The following is a 15,045-nucleotide window of genomic DNA, read 5'->3' on the forward strand; positions in this document are numbered from 1 at the left end:
TAATGATGGATCAAGAATACTGGACTCACGGGGCGCCCGGGTAGATCAGCCGGTTGTTTAAATGTCTGACTTTGGCTCAGATCATGATCTCGCGGTTCACAGGTTCAAGCTGGACTCAAAATAACACGTAACACAATTTTCTTATGTTCAAAGTTCGGTAACAGGCAAAAGTAACCTTCAGACTACTAGTTATCTTTGCAGAGAAACAGGGCAACGATTAGAAGACGGTGTGACTGACACACCTATGGGAATAGGTAATAATCTATTCCTTGCTTTGCATACTAGAACAGGTCTGTTCATTTGTGATAATCCATTCAGTTGTACATTTATTTATATATTTTTTTAATTTTTAAAGTTTATTTATTTATTTCGAGAGAGAGAATGAGTGGGGGGTGGGCAGAGACCGAGGGGGACAGAGGATCCAAAGCCAGTTCTGTGCTGACAGCAGAGCCAGATGTGGGGCTCGAACTCATGAACTGTGAGACCATGACCTGAGCTGAAATTGGACACTTAACCAACTGAACCACCCAGGCGCCCCTCAGTTGTGCATTTATGACTTAGGCACTTTTCCATATGTGTGTTACACGTTAATAATAAAATTAAAAGAAAAGGCACCTAGATCCTCAAGGCCTCTTCCCAAGTCCATGCAACCAAGTGACAATTTGGTGAGCCCTCTGACCTGGATGAAGACTGCCTGCTAATTTATCAGAGAGGGTATGACAAAGAAGGTCCAGACTGAAGGGTACCAAGCACTGCTGAATATAGGGGTGCTACCCTGAAAAAAAAAAAAAGAGGCTAAGAGTAACTCTGTTTACTGAGTGCTGAGACCACGACCCTTTTTTCTCTACTTGTTGCCCAGTACTGTACCAGTATTAAGGTACAGATTTGACAATTATTTTCTGAGAAATCTTAAGAGAAAAGACCTAAAAATACAATTCAATGTACCCTAAGGAAGTGAAATGGCCAAGCCAGAACACTCTACTGAGAGGCTTCTGTTTGACAAATCCCGCCTACAGGTCCAAGGCTTTCCAGCTTTCCACTGGTAGACACTCAGAGACAACCGAGAATCACCTGACATCTGAGGAAAGACTAATCTGAAAGAGACTAAACCAAAAGGCAAATGGACACACAGACTCTGCAGAGACAAAAATTTATTTTAAAAAGTCAAATCCTTAGAAAGGTACATCAGTGAAACATGAATAGGATGCTAAAACAGTAACAAAAAACTTAGAGATCCAAAAACAACTCTTGGAAATTACAATATATGATCACAGAAATGAAGAAAACAAAAACAAAACCAAACAAACCCAAAACTAAAACAAAACAGAAACTGAGGAAATATCCATGAAAATAAAGCAAGATGACAAAGGTATGGTAAATACGAAAAAAGGAGACCAGATAGTAAGTCCAAGCAGTTCAAGAACTGGGAAGGACGTAGCACTTTTATGGGCTTACCAGGCACAGGGTGGGAAGGAGGGTGGGTATTCCAAAAGAACAAACAGTGGCGATGAAATGATTATTACCAAAAAATTTCACAAAACTGAAGAAAATGAGTTTATTTCATAACAGAAAGTCGTTCCATGACAAAAAATCATTACATTTCAGGAGACTGGAAACTAAGACGTATATAGTTCCAGAAAGGAAAACAAAAAAAGAAAACAACACAAGAGGTTCAAAATTGAAAATGGTTCGTAACAATAGAGGAATGAATTCAAAATTCTGAGTGGAAAAAATGATTTTCAAACTAGACCTTTATACCAAGTCAGATTAAGAATCAAGAGTGAGGAAAGGGTGGAGACTTCAGTCATAAAAGTTATAAAAGAGTTTACCTCTCCTGAATTGTTTTTTGTCAGGAAGTTATTGGAGAAGACGGCATTACTATATGAGGGAGTACACCAAAACAGATGATGACATCGAGTCCAGGAAATACAAGAGCCGACATGAGAGAGGAAAAGGAAATCCTCAGGTATGGAGAAAAACAAGACAGCTGGGCCGCAGGCCTAGCCAACAGTCCACATTGAAGCATGTCAGAAGGTCTGGGAGAGGAGGCTCTAAGAAGGTAAAAATGTAAAAGTGCCAGATGATTCTGACGTAAAGAAAGGAGAATTTGATGATGAATTAGTGTTGGGAGTACACAGAAAAGCAAGAGTGAACAAATTAAAAAAAAAAAGATTTAAAAAGAAAGTCAATGAAAAAGATAATTTATAGGGAATACAAAAAGTTGTGCAAGCAAGTAAGACTTATCAGTAGGCCACACGGCTCAGCTTGGATCAGCATTTACGATCACAATGCTGATCAATATGCTGATCTATCTGAAATTATGCTCTCACTCTGTGGGAAGAGTGATAGGATAGGTAGTGTGCATGTATGCAGTTATGGAAGTGACCGTGGTGTGTGCCTGGTGAGCCCATAAAAGTGCTACATCTGCACCTTCCTTAGTGAAAAGTCAATAGCCAGTGCTTAAGAAAACAAAAAAGCACCACCATGCCATTTAGATATGTGGACGCAAACAACTAAGGGAAACAAACAGCTAAACTAGTCGGTTTCCTTTCACCAAAAAAATGAGCTGGAATAATACTTATCACTGGGGACCTAAGTAGTAAATCTTATGAAGTGATCTGACTTTTTAAATGCATATATTGTTTTGATAAATAAGCTTTTCTCAAAAATATTCAAGGGGAAACAATCTTAATTTAAAATTTGAGTCTCTAGCTTCTAATTGGAATATGTGACTTGGAACGTGAACCGTATCTAAAACATCTGAGCCCCATAGGTTTCCCTGTTTCTCGGCAGCCCCGTCTTGTACAAATGCAAACCTCACCATACCCTTGTTCAGAATCCTTCAAAATGTAAAGAGTAATTTTGAGATGTTAATTTGCGTCCAAATAAAAATGAGTTCCATAGTCAAGTAAGTTTGGGAAACTTCCATCAGAAAAAGTTAAACAGCTTTTTTGTGACCTTCTCTGAGCCGTGCGTCACCCTGTGTTGTGAGTCTCCAAGCTTCCTTTACTCCGCTGGAAGTCTGCTCGGGAAAGGGCTGGTCTACCGGATGAAAGAACGAACTCTCTCAGCATTTAAGGCCCTTTTCGGGTCCCCAATCAGCCTGGCCTCATAGTCCATTACCTCCCAAGAGCACACACCCTCTTCTAGTCAAGTTAAACTTCCTGCAGCCCCACTGAGGGTCTCTGGGCTGTACTTCCGCACCTCCTCTTCTCTCTCCCTCAACTCCAATTGGCACTTCTTTCAGAAACCCTTTCCCCGTCGCTCCAGGCAGAGTCTTCCTCCTTGCAGCACTCCGCGTGTTGTGTCTGGGCCTTCACTTGGTGCCACTCTGCTCTGATTATTTATTTCTCTGCCTGCTGAACCTTCAGGAGGCAACTACTCATCTCTAATGTTTCTGGACCAGAATACTGAAAATAGCTTCTTAATGTTTGGAGAATAAACAAACAAATCCTTTATTAATCCAAAGTTTAAAAAGACAGGATCTTAATTACCTTAGGGAAGATTTTACTGCCAAAGATGTATTTGGTTATAGAAATACATCATGGTACTCAGACTCTGAGGACAGAAATATCGGTATGTTATGGTAAAGTGAATTTTGGTAAGAATAACGTAATAAAATAATATAATCATATTTTAAATGTACCACGGAGGCTTGCAATCTTAAGGAATCTATGGGGCATGGCTAAGTAGAGGAAAAAGTCAGACTTCTTTGCAAGCTAATAATGTACTTTTTTTCTTTTTTAATATATATTGTATTTATTTTTGAGAAACAAAGAGAGATAGAGCACAAACGGGGGAGGGGCAAAGAGAGAATGAGACAAAGAATCCGAAGCAAGCTCCAGGCTCTGAGCTGTTAGCACAGAGCCTGGCGTGGGGCTCCAGCTCACAAATCATGAGATCATGGCCTGAGCTGAAGTTGGATGCTTAACCGACTGAGTCACCCAGGTGCCCCGCAAGCTAATAATGTACTTATACTAGAGTCCTTTTGTAAATGTCACTTTAATGTTGAAATTTTTTTTTAATGTTGAATTTTCTAAATATCAGTATGTATAGTGTGTGTGTGTATATATATACATTATATATAAATACGCATACATACGCATATATATACATATATACGTATATATATAGATATACATACATATATATGTACATATATATAGAGAGAGACAGAGAGAGACAGAGAGGGAGAATACACAGATAGTATTCTAAAATGGCTATTTCTGCCTGCAAAGTAAGAGACAAATTTAAAAAGGACTAATCAATAGTCATTTCTTGCGGGTATCTATTATAAACTCAAGCCAAATAATTTTGTCTTTCAGTTTTAAAATATAAGATTGAAAAACTGAATAAATACACAAAGTAAACTTAAGCTTGACTGAACAAAAGTGGTTTCAAGTTCAAGTCATTCTTCCTCTGTCTTTTTAAAATAGATTTAGATGTCTGATGTGCTAACTTAAAAAGAATAAGTGGTACAATGGGCCTAAACCCTTCCGGGCTTAAACAAAGCAGCCACTGTACTGTTCTATCTGTAATACTATATTTACCTGTGTGTTTTGAAACCTCTTAGCATCTGCCTTAAACACTGAAGTTTTGGGAAGAAAGCTTTTTAGTTTTTAAAATGCACTGCAAAAGCCTTCCTGGCTGGCTGTCCAGATGAAAGTAACAGTCAGAGTCCTGGTAAATGCTCAAGAGCAGCAGAGTGTGATCCCGTGTTCCTAAAGTGAACAATGATCCTATCTGCCCACAGCCAAAGGAAAGGCACTTCAATATTCCTTCTCCCTTCATCTACCTTTCACAAGTCTTCAGAAGTTCAGACAAACGTGCTGCCAACCCTACTGAGTTTGGAACAGGGTAGGGTGGGGCTCTTGGGGTTCACAGCTTTCGGCTGAGAGCACTTCACCCACAGAATTTCCTCTTTCCATCTCTCTCATGCCAGCTGAAAGGCTGTCACCATGGTGATGGTTCTGCTAAACCCCTATTTTAGCAGCAAAATATCAGGGGGACGAATTACACAAATAAACATTGGTACACATATATAATCTTGTATCTGAAACCTGTAGGGCCAGACTATGCTTCACGATTCAAGTCTCCCATATTTTAGAGAGATAATGAGGCACATAATTCCCATCACAAATTCCCCCAGAGGGGGCAAGTGCCCCTCAAAAACTTTAATACCTATACAATGGCTATGAAGGTTCATATTAAGTGGGACAAGTAACTTCCTCACATCAGTTCAGAGTAAGTTTGGGAGTCAAATGAGTCTGTTGCAAATTTAGGAAAGAAATTTCAGTTTTCAGACTTTTAGATTTGAGAATTGTGATTATGGACCTGTATTTTCAAAAAATGAAATAAAATAAAATTAAAAATAGAGTACAAGTTTTCTATAGCACTGAAAATACGAAGATTCATTCCAAAACTAAAAAACTGGAAGAAATTGATTTAAAGATATGAAAAACCTACTATCAATCATTAAACACTTATGTAGTACAGATATTTCATGATAGCAATTTTATAGTAAATACTTAGTACACTATCAGTATTATGGCTAGAGTAAAAGAAAATAATAATGAAATGCTGAGATTTTCTAGCACTTTAAATAATCAAATCTGAATCCAAGACTTGTGGGGGAGGAAGAGGATTATAGCTATTATATATGAAATGATGATTCAGTGACTCTTTAACAGACATTTTCAGTTGAGTGGAAGATTCTCAAATCATATTTTTAACTTAGACACACACACACACATACACACACACACACTCCCTCTCTCATCTGTTCAAAGCCTGTCTCTTAAGAGGATTGCTGAAAGGTTCAGATCAGATGACAGATACATATATACATTTTGCAGAGTATAAGGTAAATGCATGATGTTATAAGTGTTCAAGAGTCACCTTCTAGCCAGATTTCACTGCATCAAATAAATGTAGTTACAAACTACTCAGACTTATATATCAATTTAGAGACATACTTGGACTCAAATCTTGAGGTACAGAGTTTAATATCAATAGCAATTTAGTAACAAACAACCCAGCCTGTAAATTATATCTGAATACGTAAACAGGTAAGTTCCTACCATTGCAAATCCAACATCGGCTTTCTTTAGTGCTGGGCCATCATTTGTACCATCACCAGTTACAGCTACAACCTGGCGTTGTTCTGAGACAGTGCTGTCAATTATACCTGAAACAAAAGTAATATTTTTGCTGTAAAAACATCCCCTTTAATTAATAAGATGATTCTGCAGAGTACCCTGACCAGCCAGTTTTACAGACCTGAGGTTAAAAAGAAACAAACACACATAGAGAAATGAAAATTTCTGAGACGCTGGGCAAGGACCAAGTCCAGAAACTAAGGTTACGTTAGGAGCAATATCCTGTTTTACTGAAGATAAACACAATTAACCAAAGGTGTGAATAGGAACTATATTCAAAGGGTGCCTGGTGGCTCAGCGGGTTAAGTGTCTAACTTCGGCTCAGGTCATGATCTCCTGGTTCGTGAGTTCAAGCCTCACATCAGGCTATGTGCTGACAGCTCAGAGCCTGGAGTCTGCTTTGGATTGTGTCTCCCTCTCTCTCTGTTCCTCCCTCAATCATGCTCTATTTCTCTCTCTCTCAAAAATAAACAAACATTAAAAGAAATAAAAAGGAAATGTATTTAGACTTTATTGGAAAAGATAACATCCTAGAGTCAATAAATCTATTATTCAGTATCTATTACTATTTTCAGAAGGAGAACACATTTCTGTTATTAAGAAATTGTGAAATAACTGTAAAACCTACTCACCTTTAACCAGTGTATGTTTGTCAGTAGGAGATGATCTTGCAAGTACTCGAAGCTTTGGCCAAATCTTGTCTATCCTCTCTTGCTCAATCTATAAATGTTTATGACAGTTAAAATGCACCCAAATCTAGTTTTATAATTCCCCAATTAGCAATCTGGCATATGTATCAGCAGTTCTCAAAAGTATGGTTAACAGACCAGAACCATCAGCAGCTCCAGGGAACTTGTCAGAAATGCAAATTTTTGAACAAGGCACCAAGCCTATCATCTTATCAAATAACAACTCTGGGTTGGGGCCTAGCAGTCAAGGTTTTTAAAAAACTCTCCAGGTCACTGTGATGCATACTCAAGGTTGAGAACCGCTACTGTATATGATCAAAATTAGAAAATCTTCCTATTGTCTATGAAAATGAAAACTCCTTAGCACAGTATAAAAAGCTCAGAAGAGTTTGAGGTGCCCTAAAATATGCTCTGTTATCAACCTTTTCAAATTCCTCCTCCCACATTCACTTACACATACACTTCTGAAATTGGCCTAGACTGAAAAAAAGAAGTGTTCTTTTTTGTCCCTTTAGGAAAAATCTCCAGATCACGAAATCCTAAAATTTCAGTGTTTTTGTGCTTCAGGTGCAGGCTGCATTTATTCATGGTGATACCTAACACATGGTGCATATTCAGTATGTTATTTGTTGAATGAAATTCCTAATGTATGAAAAATTTATCAACATAAAAAAACCAAAAACCAAAAAACAATCCTTACCTCTCCTTTTTCATTTCGTATTCTTCTGTTGAAATCTTTACCTTCTAAGCATAGAAAATCTTCCCCAGGATGTAAAATACCACATTTGGTAGCAATAGCCCGAGCGGTATTAATATTATCACCAGTGACCATCCGCACAGTAATTCCAGCCCTCTGACACTTCCTTATTGCTTCTGGTACCTGGTTGACACAGAAAAAAAATCATATTATGAAAGAAAATTAATATTTCCAGAGGGGGGGGAACCCACTGCATAATGCATTACTGCATCGTCCCACAGATAATGAAAATTTAAATTTCATCTCAATATATTCAGTATTTCTTCAATTGTTCCCAATAATCTCTTCTTTCCTCTTCTACTGCCACAGTCCTAGTTCAGGCTTCATTTTCAGTTGTGATTCTATTTTATGTTTGCATTATTTATTTACCAAAGCCTTCTTAAAATGCTCCCCCTCCCCAACCATTATGCAGTTCTTTTCTGGCTGGCTTTCTACCTTTCTGGGTTTACTGCCCAGACCACACCACAGTAAAATGCTGATGTATTCTTGAGAGTATAGTATGGGTGGCTCGCTTCCCGCCCCCCGCTCCCCCCACTCCTTATCTTCTAAGGATGACTTTACCTACTCTTATAACTTCAACTGTCATGTATGTGCTAATAACTTTCAAATTTACATTTTTCTCCCGCCTCATTGTGAGTGCTGGGTTCATAATTCCATCAGAGAAGTGGACATTGGAATTTGGGTGTCCAAAAAGGGGACGATGTTTCTTAAACCTATGTATCTAACAGAAACCTAAGGGCCATCATCATGACGTCTTCCATCTCCTTTATCCTATCCATCTTTAAAGGACAGGGAATCTTGTGGATTCTACCTCAAACCTTCCCGGCACCTTGTTCCCTCTACCTGGTATCCTTGTCTACGTTTGTTCCTCCTGTAAAACATCTGATAGACTTGACAGAATTATTCTTCTAATAGATTTTCTTAAAATTACGTGACGATTTCTCTACTATTATACTATAAACCACAAAGTTCTTAGTATAATAAAGTATCACACTTGAGCCTCAGAATAGTTTTCCAGTTTATCTACAATTTTCCTCTACTACACAACTTGATGGATGAATAATCTATATGTTGTTTCTGTGTCTCTGGTTCTAGCAATTCCTTTTGCCTACAAAATCCTTCCCTACTCTTCTCTAACAGGAAATCCATACTGATCCCTCTAGAGCAGAGGATGCAGATGAAAATGCAAATGCCTACAGAGCCATGTGGGTAACATAAATGAGGAAAACACTCTGACAGTTACAAACCCCAAACTAATGCCTCATGAGAGAGAGATTCCGCTCCAGCCTGTTTTCACTATGGTGGAGTAAGCATCTAATATTGATAGAACCTACAACTTCAAGAGAAAACAGAAACCTAGATTTGTGTATGCTCTCTCAATACATAACTCTTTAAACACACACACATACACACACGGTCCAAGGAAAATTTGACTGAAGGCTAAATTTGGTCTGCAGGCTGACAGTTTATGATTTCTTTTATAAATACAGTTTAAATGTAATGTCTCTGGAAGCAGCTTTCATGGCCTATCTACACAAAATTGTGTCTTTGTATAGTGCATACCTCTATTTAAAAAAGAAATCAAAATTTGATTTTGAAAACATTGGTTTGCTGTATAAATGTAATATATATTTGGATATCTTATTGGAGATAAAAAAAATAACTCAAGATTGTCTACCCAAGAACTCACTGATTGGGTGCTATCCCAAGATCATTTGAAATAGGGAGACAATGAATAAGAGGAAGAAGCTGCTCTCAGGTTAAAAAGATGTGGCAAATAATATTTAACAAGGACAAACTAACATTTATTGATGGCCCACTAACCACACCAAATACTTCCACTCAAAGCTGACAAACTACCTCCACTTTTAGAGATAGGAACCTGAAGAGAAGCCAATTACCACGTTCAAGAACCTATGCAAATGCAATAAAGCTGGATTTATTCTAGATACCTAATTTATCAAAATTCTCTATATCAGAAATGCACAGTCCAGAATACCCACCAAGAGAAAGCTGTTGTATATCACGTTGTCTCACTTTAGTCTGAAAGTACCCATCTCATTTGGTGATACTAAAAAAACTAAGTGCCACTTACATGTTTAAAAGAAGATGAAACTCTCCCATCAACCTCAATGCCAAGAGCATGATAAAAGCCATATATTTTCCAAAGGACAAAAGTTGTAGACACCTGATTTAATACTACATTTAGGTAAGATTTAAGGCATAAATCCATGTATAAAACTTTGGTTTCCCTTTGACCACAGGTTGGGAAACATTACCCACCTGTATATTTCATAAGCATTTGAAACTCTAAAACCCCAAACGGAATTTACCTTGATCTCTATATAGGCTGGTTCTGATTCTCTTATTCCACCGGTAGTACCATCACCCAGTTATGCAAGCAGACTGTCCTCTATAGGGCATCTAATTGTAGAGCTATACTTTCCCCAGGAGATCTCTGGGAACCCCTCATGTGGATATCCCAGCCTAGGCCACTTTCAGGCTACTAGGTCCAAATGCCCACATGACATACATTTGGATGTTTCAGACACCTCAACAATGTCAAAAACAGTATATCCCAACCCAACAGTATATCCCATTCCTATTGGTTATACCTCCATTTACTCTGAAATCATCCTCTTCTTTTCATCTGCCCTGCCACACTATATGAAGTGCTAAGCATGACCATCTCTCGCCTGCGATCACTGCAATAATCTTCTGGCTTCCCTGCTCCACCTCCTCTGTTTCTTACACAGTACACAAGATAGTCTCTTAACAACACAAATCATGTCACTTCCCAGCCTGAATTACTTCCCACTGAGTTTCAGAATACAATTCAGAACCCTTATTGTCTTTGTAAGACCAAAGATAATCCTATCTGCCCCTTCTTGTCCATACTTCTGGCCATACTGGCCTCCTTTCTATCTTTGAAATGGCTAAGACTTTCTCGCCATCAGGCCTCTCTGTATTTTTGGTTCCATTTTCCTGGAATATTCTTCTCACAACTATTAAAATGGCAGGCTCACTTTCAGCCATCAGATCTCAATACAAATGTCTTATCTTCAGACATTCTTAACGTGGTCTCTCTCAGTTACCTATTTCATCACCCTGTGCCTATCCCTTATAGCTCTTTTCACACTTGTAATTGTCTTATCTGATATCACCCTCCCAACTACCCCCACATGCCAGTCAGAATATAAAGGCTTTGAGGGTGGGGACCAAGCCCTATTCCTCACAGTATATATTTTCTCTTGGCATACTAAGTACCTATTATTTTGTCTGTTTGGCCTCCTTACTTCTCTAGAATATAAACTTCATGACAATTTTGTTTACTGCAGTATTTCTAGTTCCTAAAGAAGTACTTGGTTCTACACATTGGGTGCTGCTGACAGTGAGGAGCCTGCTTGGGATTCTCTCTCTCCCCCTCGTTCTCTGCCCTTCCCCTGCTCCTGTTTTCACTCTCTCTCTCTCTCTCTCTCTCTCTCTCTCCCCCCCCCTTCTCAAAACAAATAAACTTAAAAAAAAGAAACATTTTCAATATTAAAGAATATATATATATGGCATAGTGGTCTTTTAAGAACATGTGTTTTAGACAAAGCCAAAATTTGAACATATTAGTTCTATGGTCTAGAGCTAACCTCTACACACCTTGATTTTTTTTCATCTGTCAAATTAGAATAATAATTAATAGAGGTGAACATGAAATAATACATGTAAAGCAGGTGGCATAGTATCTGGCACACAGTAAGAATTCAATAAAAAGATGCTATTGCTTTAGACAAAGTTGGGGCTCATGTTGTTTACGTGTTTGCTCATTCCCACCCAAGAGTGACTTCTTTGAGGCCAGGGAACAAATCTCAAAAATCTTTATGTCTATAGTACCCTAGTATAGTGACTGGCACACAGCAGTTGCTCAATAAACTTTAAAATAAAAAGAAGAGAAACAAAGTCTAGAGATGCATGCTGTCCAGTATGGTAACAAGATATTTCCATTCAAATTAAATAAAGCTTAAAAATTCTGTTTTTCAGTAGTACTAGCCATACTTCAAAAACTCTTAAGTCCCATGTGGTGAGTGGCTACTGTGGTGAACAACATCTAGAAAACTTCTATCATCACAAGAAAGTTCTATTGAGCAGTGGTGGTCTACAAACTATGAAAACACATAATTTAATGCATCTATTATTCAACATGATTGGAAAAACCTACTGAGTTCAAGGTACTGTGTTAGGTTATGGTGCTATCAGTACGTAAGATCCTCAAGGGAAGCGGTCTAATTAAAAACTGTACATGGGGGTGGGGGGCGGCGCCTGGATGGCTCAGTCGGTTAAGCATCTGACTCTTGATTTCAGCTCAGGTCATGATCTCGTGGTGTGTAAGGTCAAGCCCCGCAACGGGCACTGTGCTGTCAGCAGAGGGATCCTCTGCTTGGGATCCTCTCTCTCCCTTTCTCTCTCTGCCCAGCCCTGCCATCTCTCTCTCTCTCACTCAAAATAAATAAACTTAAAAAGAAAAAAACTATACATAGGTAGCATATGCATCACATGCACTATATTTTCACCTTTTGGATTGACACAGAAAAAAAAATTAAATCACAAACACCAAGAAGGTTACTAGAAAAGTGGCTGTAGTCAGTGCCTAGATGCCCTGGGGTTGAGAGATTCTGCACATGCAGAGCACGGAACGGTTCACCACCTCGGGTCTCACAGGGTCTTCAATCCCCACAACAGCAATGCACGTAAGGCCGGTGACAATATCATTTTCATTATCCCACTCGGGTTCTGGTTCTCCTGCTGGGAAATCTCTGAACGCAAGACATATGGTTCTCAAGCCTTCTGAAGCCATCGGTTCAATCACTGTTTTTACAATATCATCACGGTCCCTTGGTCTGAACACTTTTGCCTCACCATTAGCACTCAAGATTTTGAAACACCTAAAAGGAAATGTTGAATCCAAACATCAATAATTAACAAAAATAATGGTTAATGCCACTTAAGTGAATGGGAAGGGCTAGAAATCATGGGATCTGACAACTGGAATTTAGAGAAATTATGTATGCTGCATTTCTACAGACTTAAATTACATTCACTTTTCACCCTCCCCTTTACAAAAACAGTTCTAAATTTTTATGGTTCTCATTTGATAGTTCTCCACTTTATCAGTTACTCTAGATATTCTCTAAACCTTCTCTTTTGGAAACGCAAGGCTTTTACATTTTTGCAAAGAACCCCTAGTGGCAGAAGAGAATACACGATACACCTGTCCATTCTGGTACAGAATGAGGCATTAACGTTAACAAAAAAATTCACAAATATTCTTCTTTTAAAGTAAAAAGCCAAGTTCAATCAACCCCTTACCTGAGATGTTGTTTCATCACCTATATTGTTTTAACCATGAAAGAAAAAAAATAACTTGTTGTTAAAATAAGCATTCTATTGGAAGGAGAGAGATAATGCCAAAATAGTTTCAATTTCAGTGACACTAACTACAAACTTTTAATTATGTAGTAAATAAAGGTCACACTATGTACTTCCCTATTTAAAGTTTATTTTTCATGACTCCTTTCTCTGCTCCTCTCCCTTGGTGATGCGACCTCCTCCTGTTCTAGGCAGGTGACTGTCAAATCCACATCTTCTGTTTTGATGGTTTTCCAAAGCTCTCCATCACTGCTCGGTAACTCCATTCAGATGCTGTACCAACACCTAAATCTACTGCATGCAAGTCTAAACGCTGCCTTTTCAATATTAACATCAACGTCAGCCCAGTAATTTCAATGTAAATCTTAAATCTCACCTGAACACTTCCTTTTTCCTCGCCACTTATATATGATCAGCTCCTGAGTCTCCTCTGTTTGTCCTTGTAACAGTCTCCCGAATGGTACCTCCTGAATGGTCCCTCTTCTTTCTGTTCCCCCTGCTACTGTCTTCTTCAGGCTCTTACTTTGAGCTACAGCTATTGTAATAGCTTTTTAATTAATATGTCTCCAGTCCATCCTTTCTTTCCCCCCCAACCCACCTTACTCCCTGATGATGGAAAACATACTCCAGTTACATCATCTGGCCCACTTCATTTTTACTGCTCAGCCTAAGGTGTAAGAGCCCCATGACAAAATGTAAATATCACTGTAGGACTAGTTACTGTATATTATTATCTATCAGACTCCTAGCTAGATGGTTCACATGCATCATTTTATTTCACTGTTGCAGAGTTGGTGGTCAAAAAGCCTGATCGGTTTTGATTCAAAAACCTCCCTGTACCACCTATCTGGTATTCAGCAAGCCATGGATGAGACAGATTTCTAAACTTTCATACTGAAATCAGATAACCAAGTGTACAGTTAAGGGAAGAAAGCTCTACGTGGCGTGTGTGTCACAAAACCCATTATTACCCAGCTGAACTATGCAACTAGATACCTCCCCAATATGGCCAGCATATTCCCACCTCCTTCCCTTTGATGCGGCTTCCTTTCCCTTGATGCTTTTACTTTATGCCAAAACTTTTCTAAAGTGCCACATGTTTGGAATAAAAGACCTTAAAGTTAATCCTACTTCTGGGATTTCTTAAAAAAATAATGAAGTGTCACATCCTTCTTAAGGGTATGAACTCATCCTAAAACTGTACCTATCTGTCATATGCTGCCTTTTCAGTGATTTATTTACAGACCTGTCTCTTAAACTTGTTAGAGTACACAATCTGTCAAGTATTCATTAAGGTTAATGCTGGATTATAATCTACACATAAGCAAATTAAAAGTAAAAATTTTTTAAATGTTATAATTTCAAATGAGCTTTAATTTTCCAAAGCTGCTTTTAAATTGGTTTTAAATTCTCTACTTCTCTCTGGAATAAAGGAAACCAAAATAATTTCAACACCTGTAATAACATATAAACATCAGAGAAATTATACATAAATGTGTAATGTCAAAAGTGAAACTACTGCTCTGTAAAAGGACAATAAAAAAGAAAGATAATGACTCAAAATGACAGGAGATATTTAAATATGACAATGCAGCAGCATAAATACGAAACCTGATTGGAGAATTCTCAAGATCTACTAGTTTTAATGCTTTGCTGTTCTAAAAACTAATCTATAATTCATCCATCACATTTTTCGAGTTCACTATCTACAATGCTGCGTTGAAGATGTAAACTTGAGTTTTTCTTCCCAGGAGGCTTTTATTTTTCATAATCCTCTATAACCACGGAATCAACATGTCTAAAAACAAAGAGCAAGGTTTACTTTATAAAGTCCACCAGATTGAAAGTAATGGGCAGAGTTTCCCTATAGAAAAATACTATGAAATAAAAGAAGCTGAAGTATGAAAATGGCAGAACACCATGGGCAAGTATCTAGATACCGTTAAAATATACTGGAAAGCTCTGAGGTCCTATCAAATGCCTGATGTTCACAAAAAAAATGAAATAGCAACAATAGCAACATAGT

The 15,045-nt window shown here is 38.1% G+C and overlaps 1 protein-coding gene across 4 annotated transcripts in view; it reads right to left on the minus strand.

Moving 5' to 3' along the window:
* The window catches only part of ATP2B1 (ATPase plasma membrane Ca2+ transporting 1), a 129,532-nt gene that overhangs the window by 17,939 nt on the left and 96,548 nt on the right, over positions 1–15,045 (minus strand). For all 4 annotated transcript variants that reach the window (XM_042992879.1, XM_042992878.1, XM_042992881.1 and 1 more), the window contains exons 12-15: positions 12,298–12,535; positions 7,548–7,727; positions 6,791–6,878; positions 6,081–6,187 (exon numbers count right to left, since the gene is read on the minus strand). In XM_042992879.1, the coding sequence (XP_042848813.1) occupies positions 6,081–6,187; positions 6,791–6,878; positions 7,548–7,727; positions 12,298–12,535 (613 nt within the window). The remainder of the gene's footprint in view (positions 1–6,080; positions 6,188–6,790; positions 6,879–7,547; positions 7,728–12,297; positions 12,536–15,045) is intronic.

The sequence above is a fragment of the Panthera tigris genome, chromosome B4 (assembly GCF_018350195.1).
Source record: "Panthera tigris isolate Pti1 chromosome B4, P.tigris_Pti1_mat1.1, whole genome shotgun sequence".
Classification (NCBI taxonomy): Eukaryota; Metazoa; Chordata; class Mammalia; order Carnivora; family Felidae; genus Panthera; species Panthera tigris.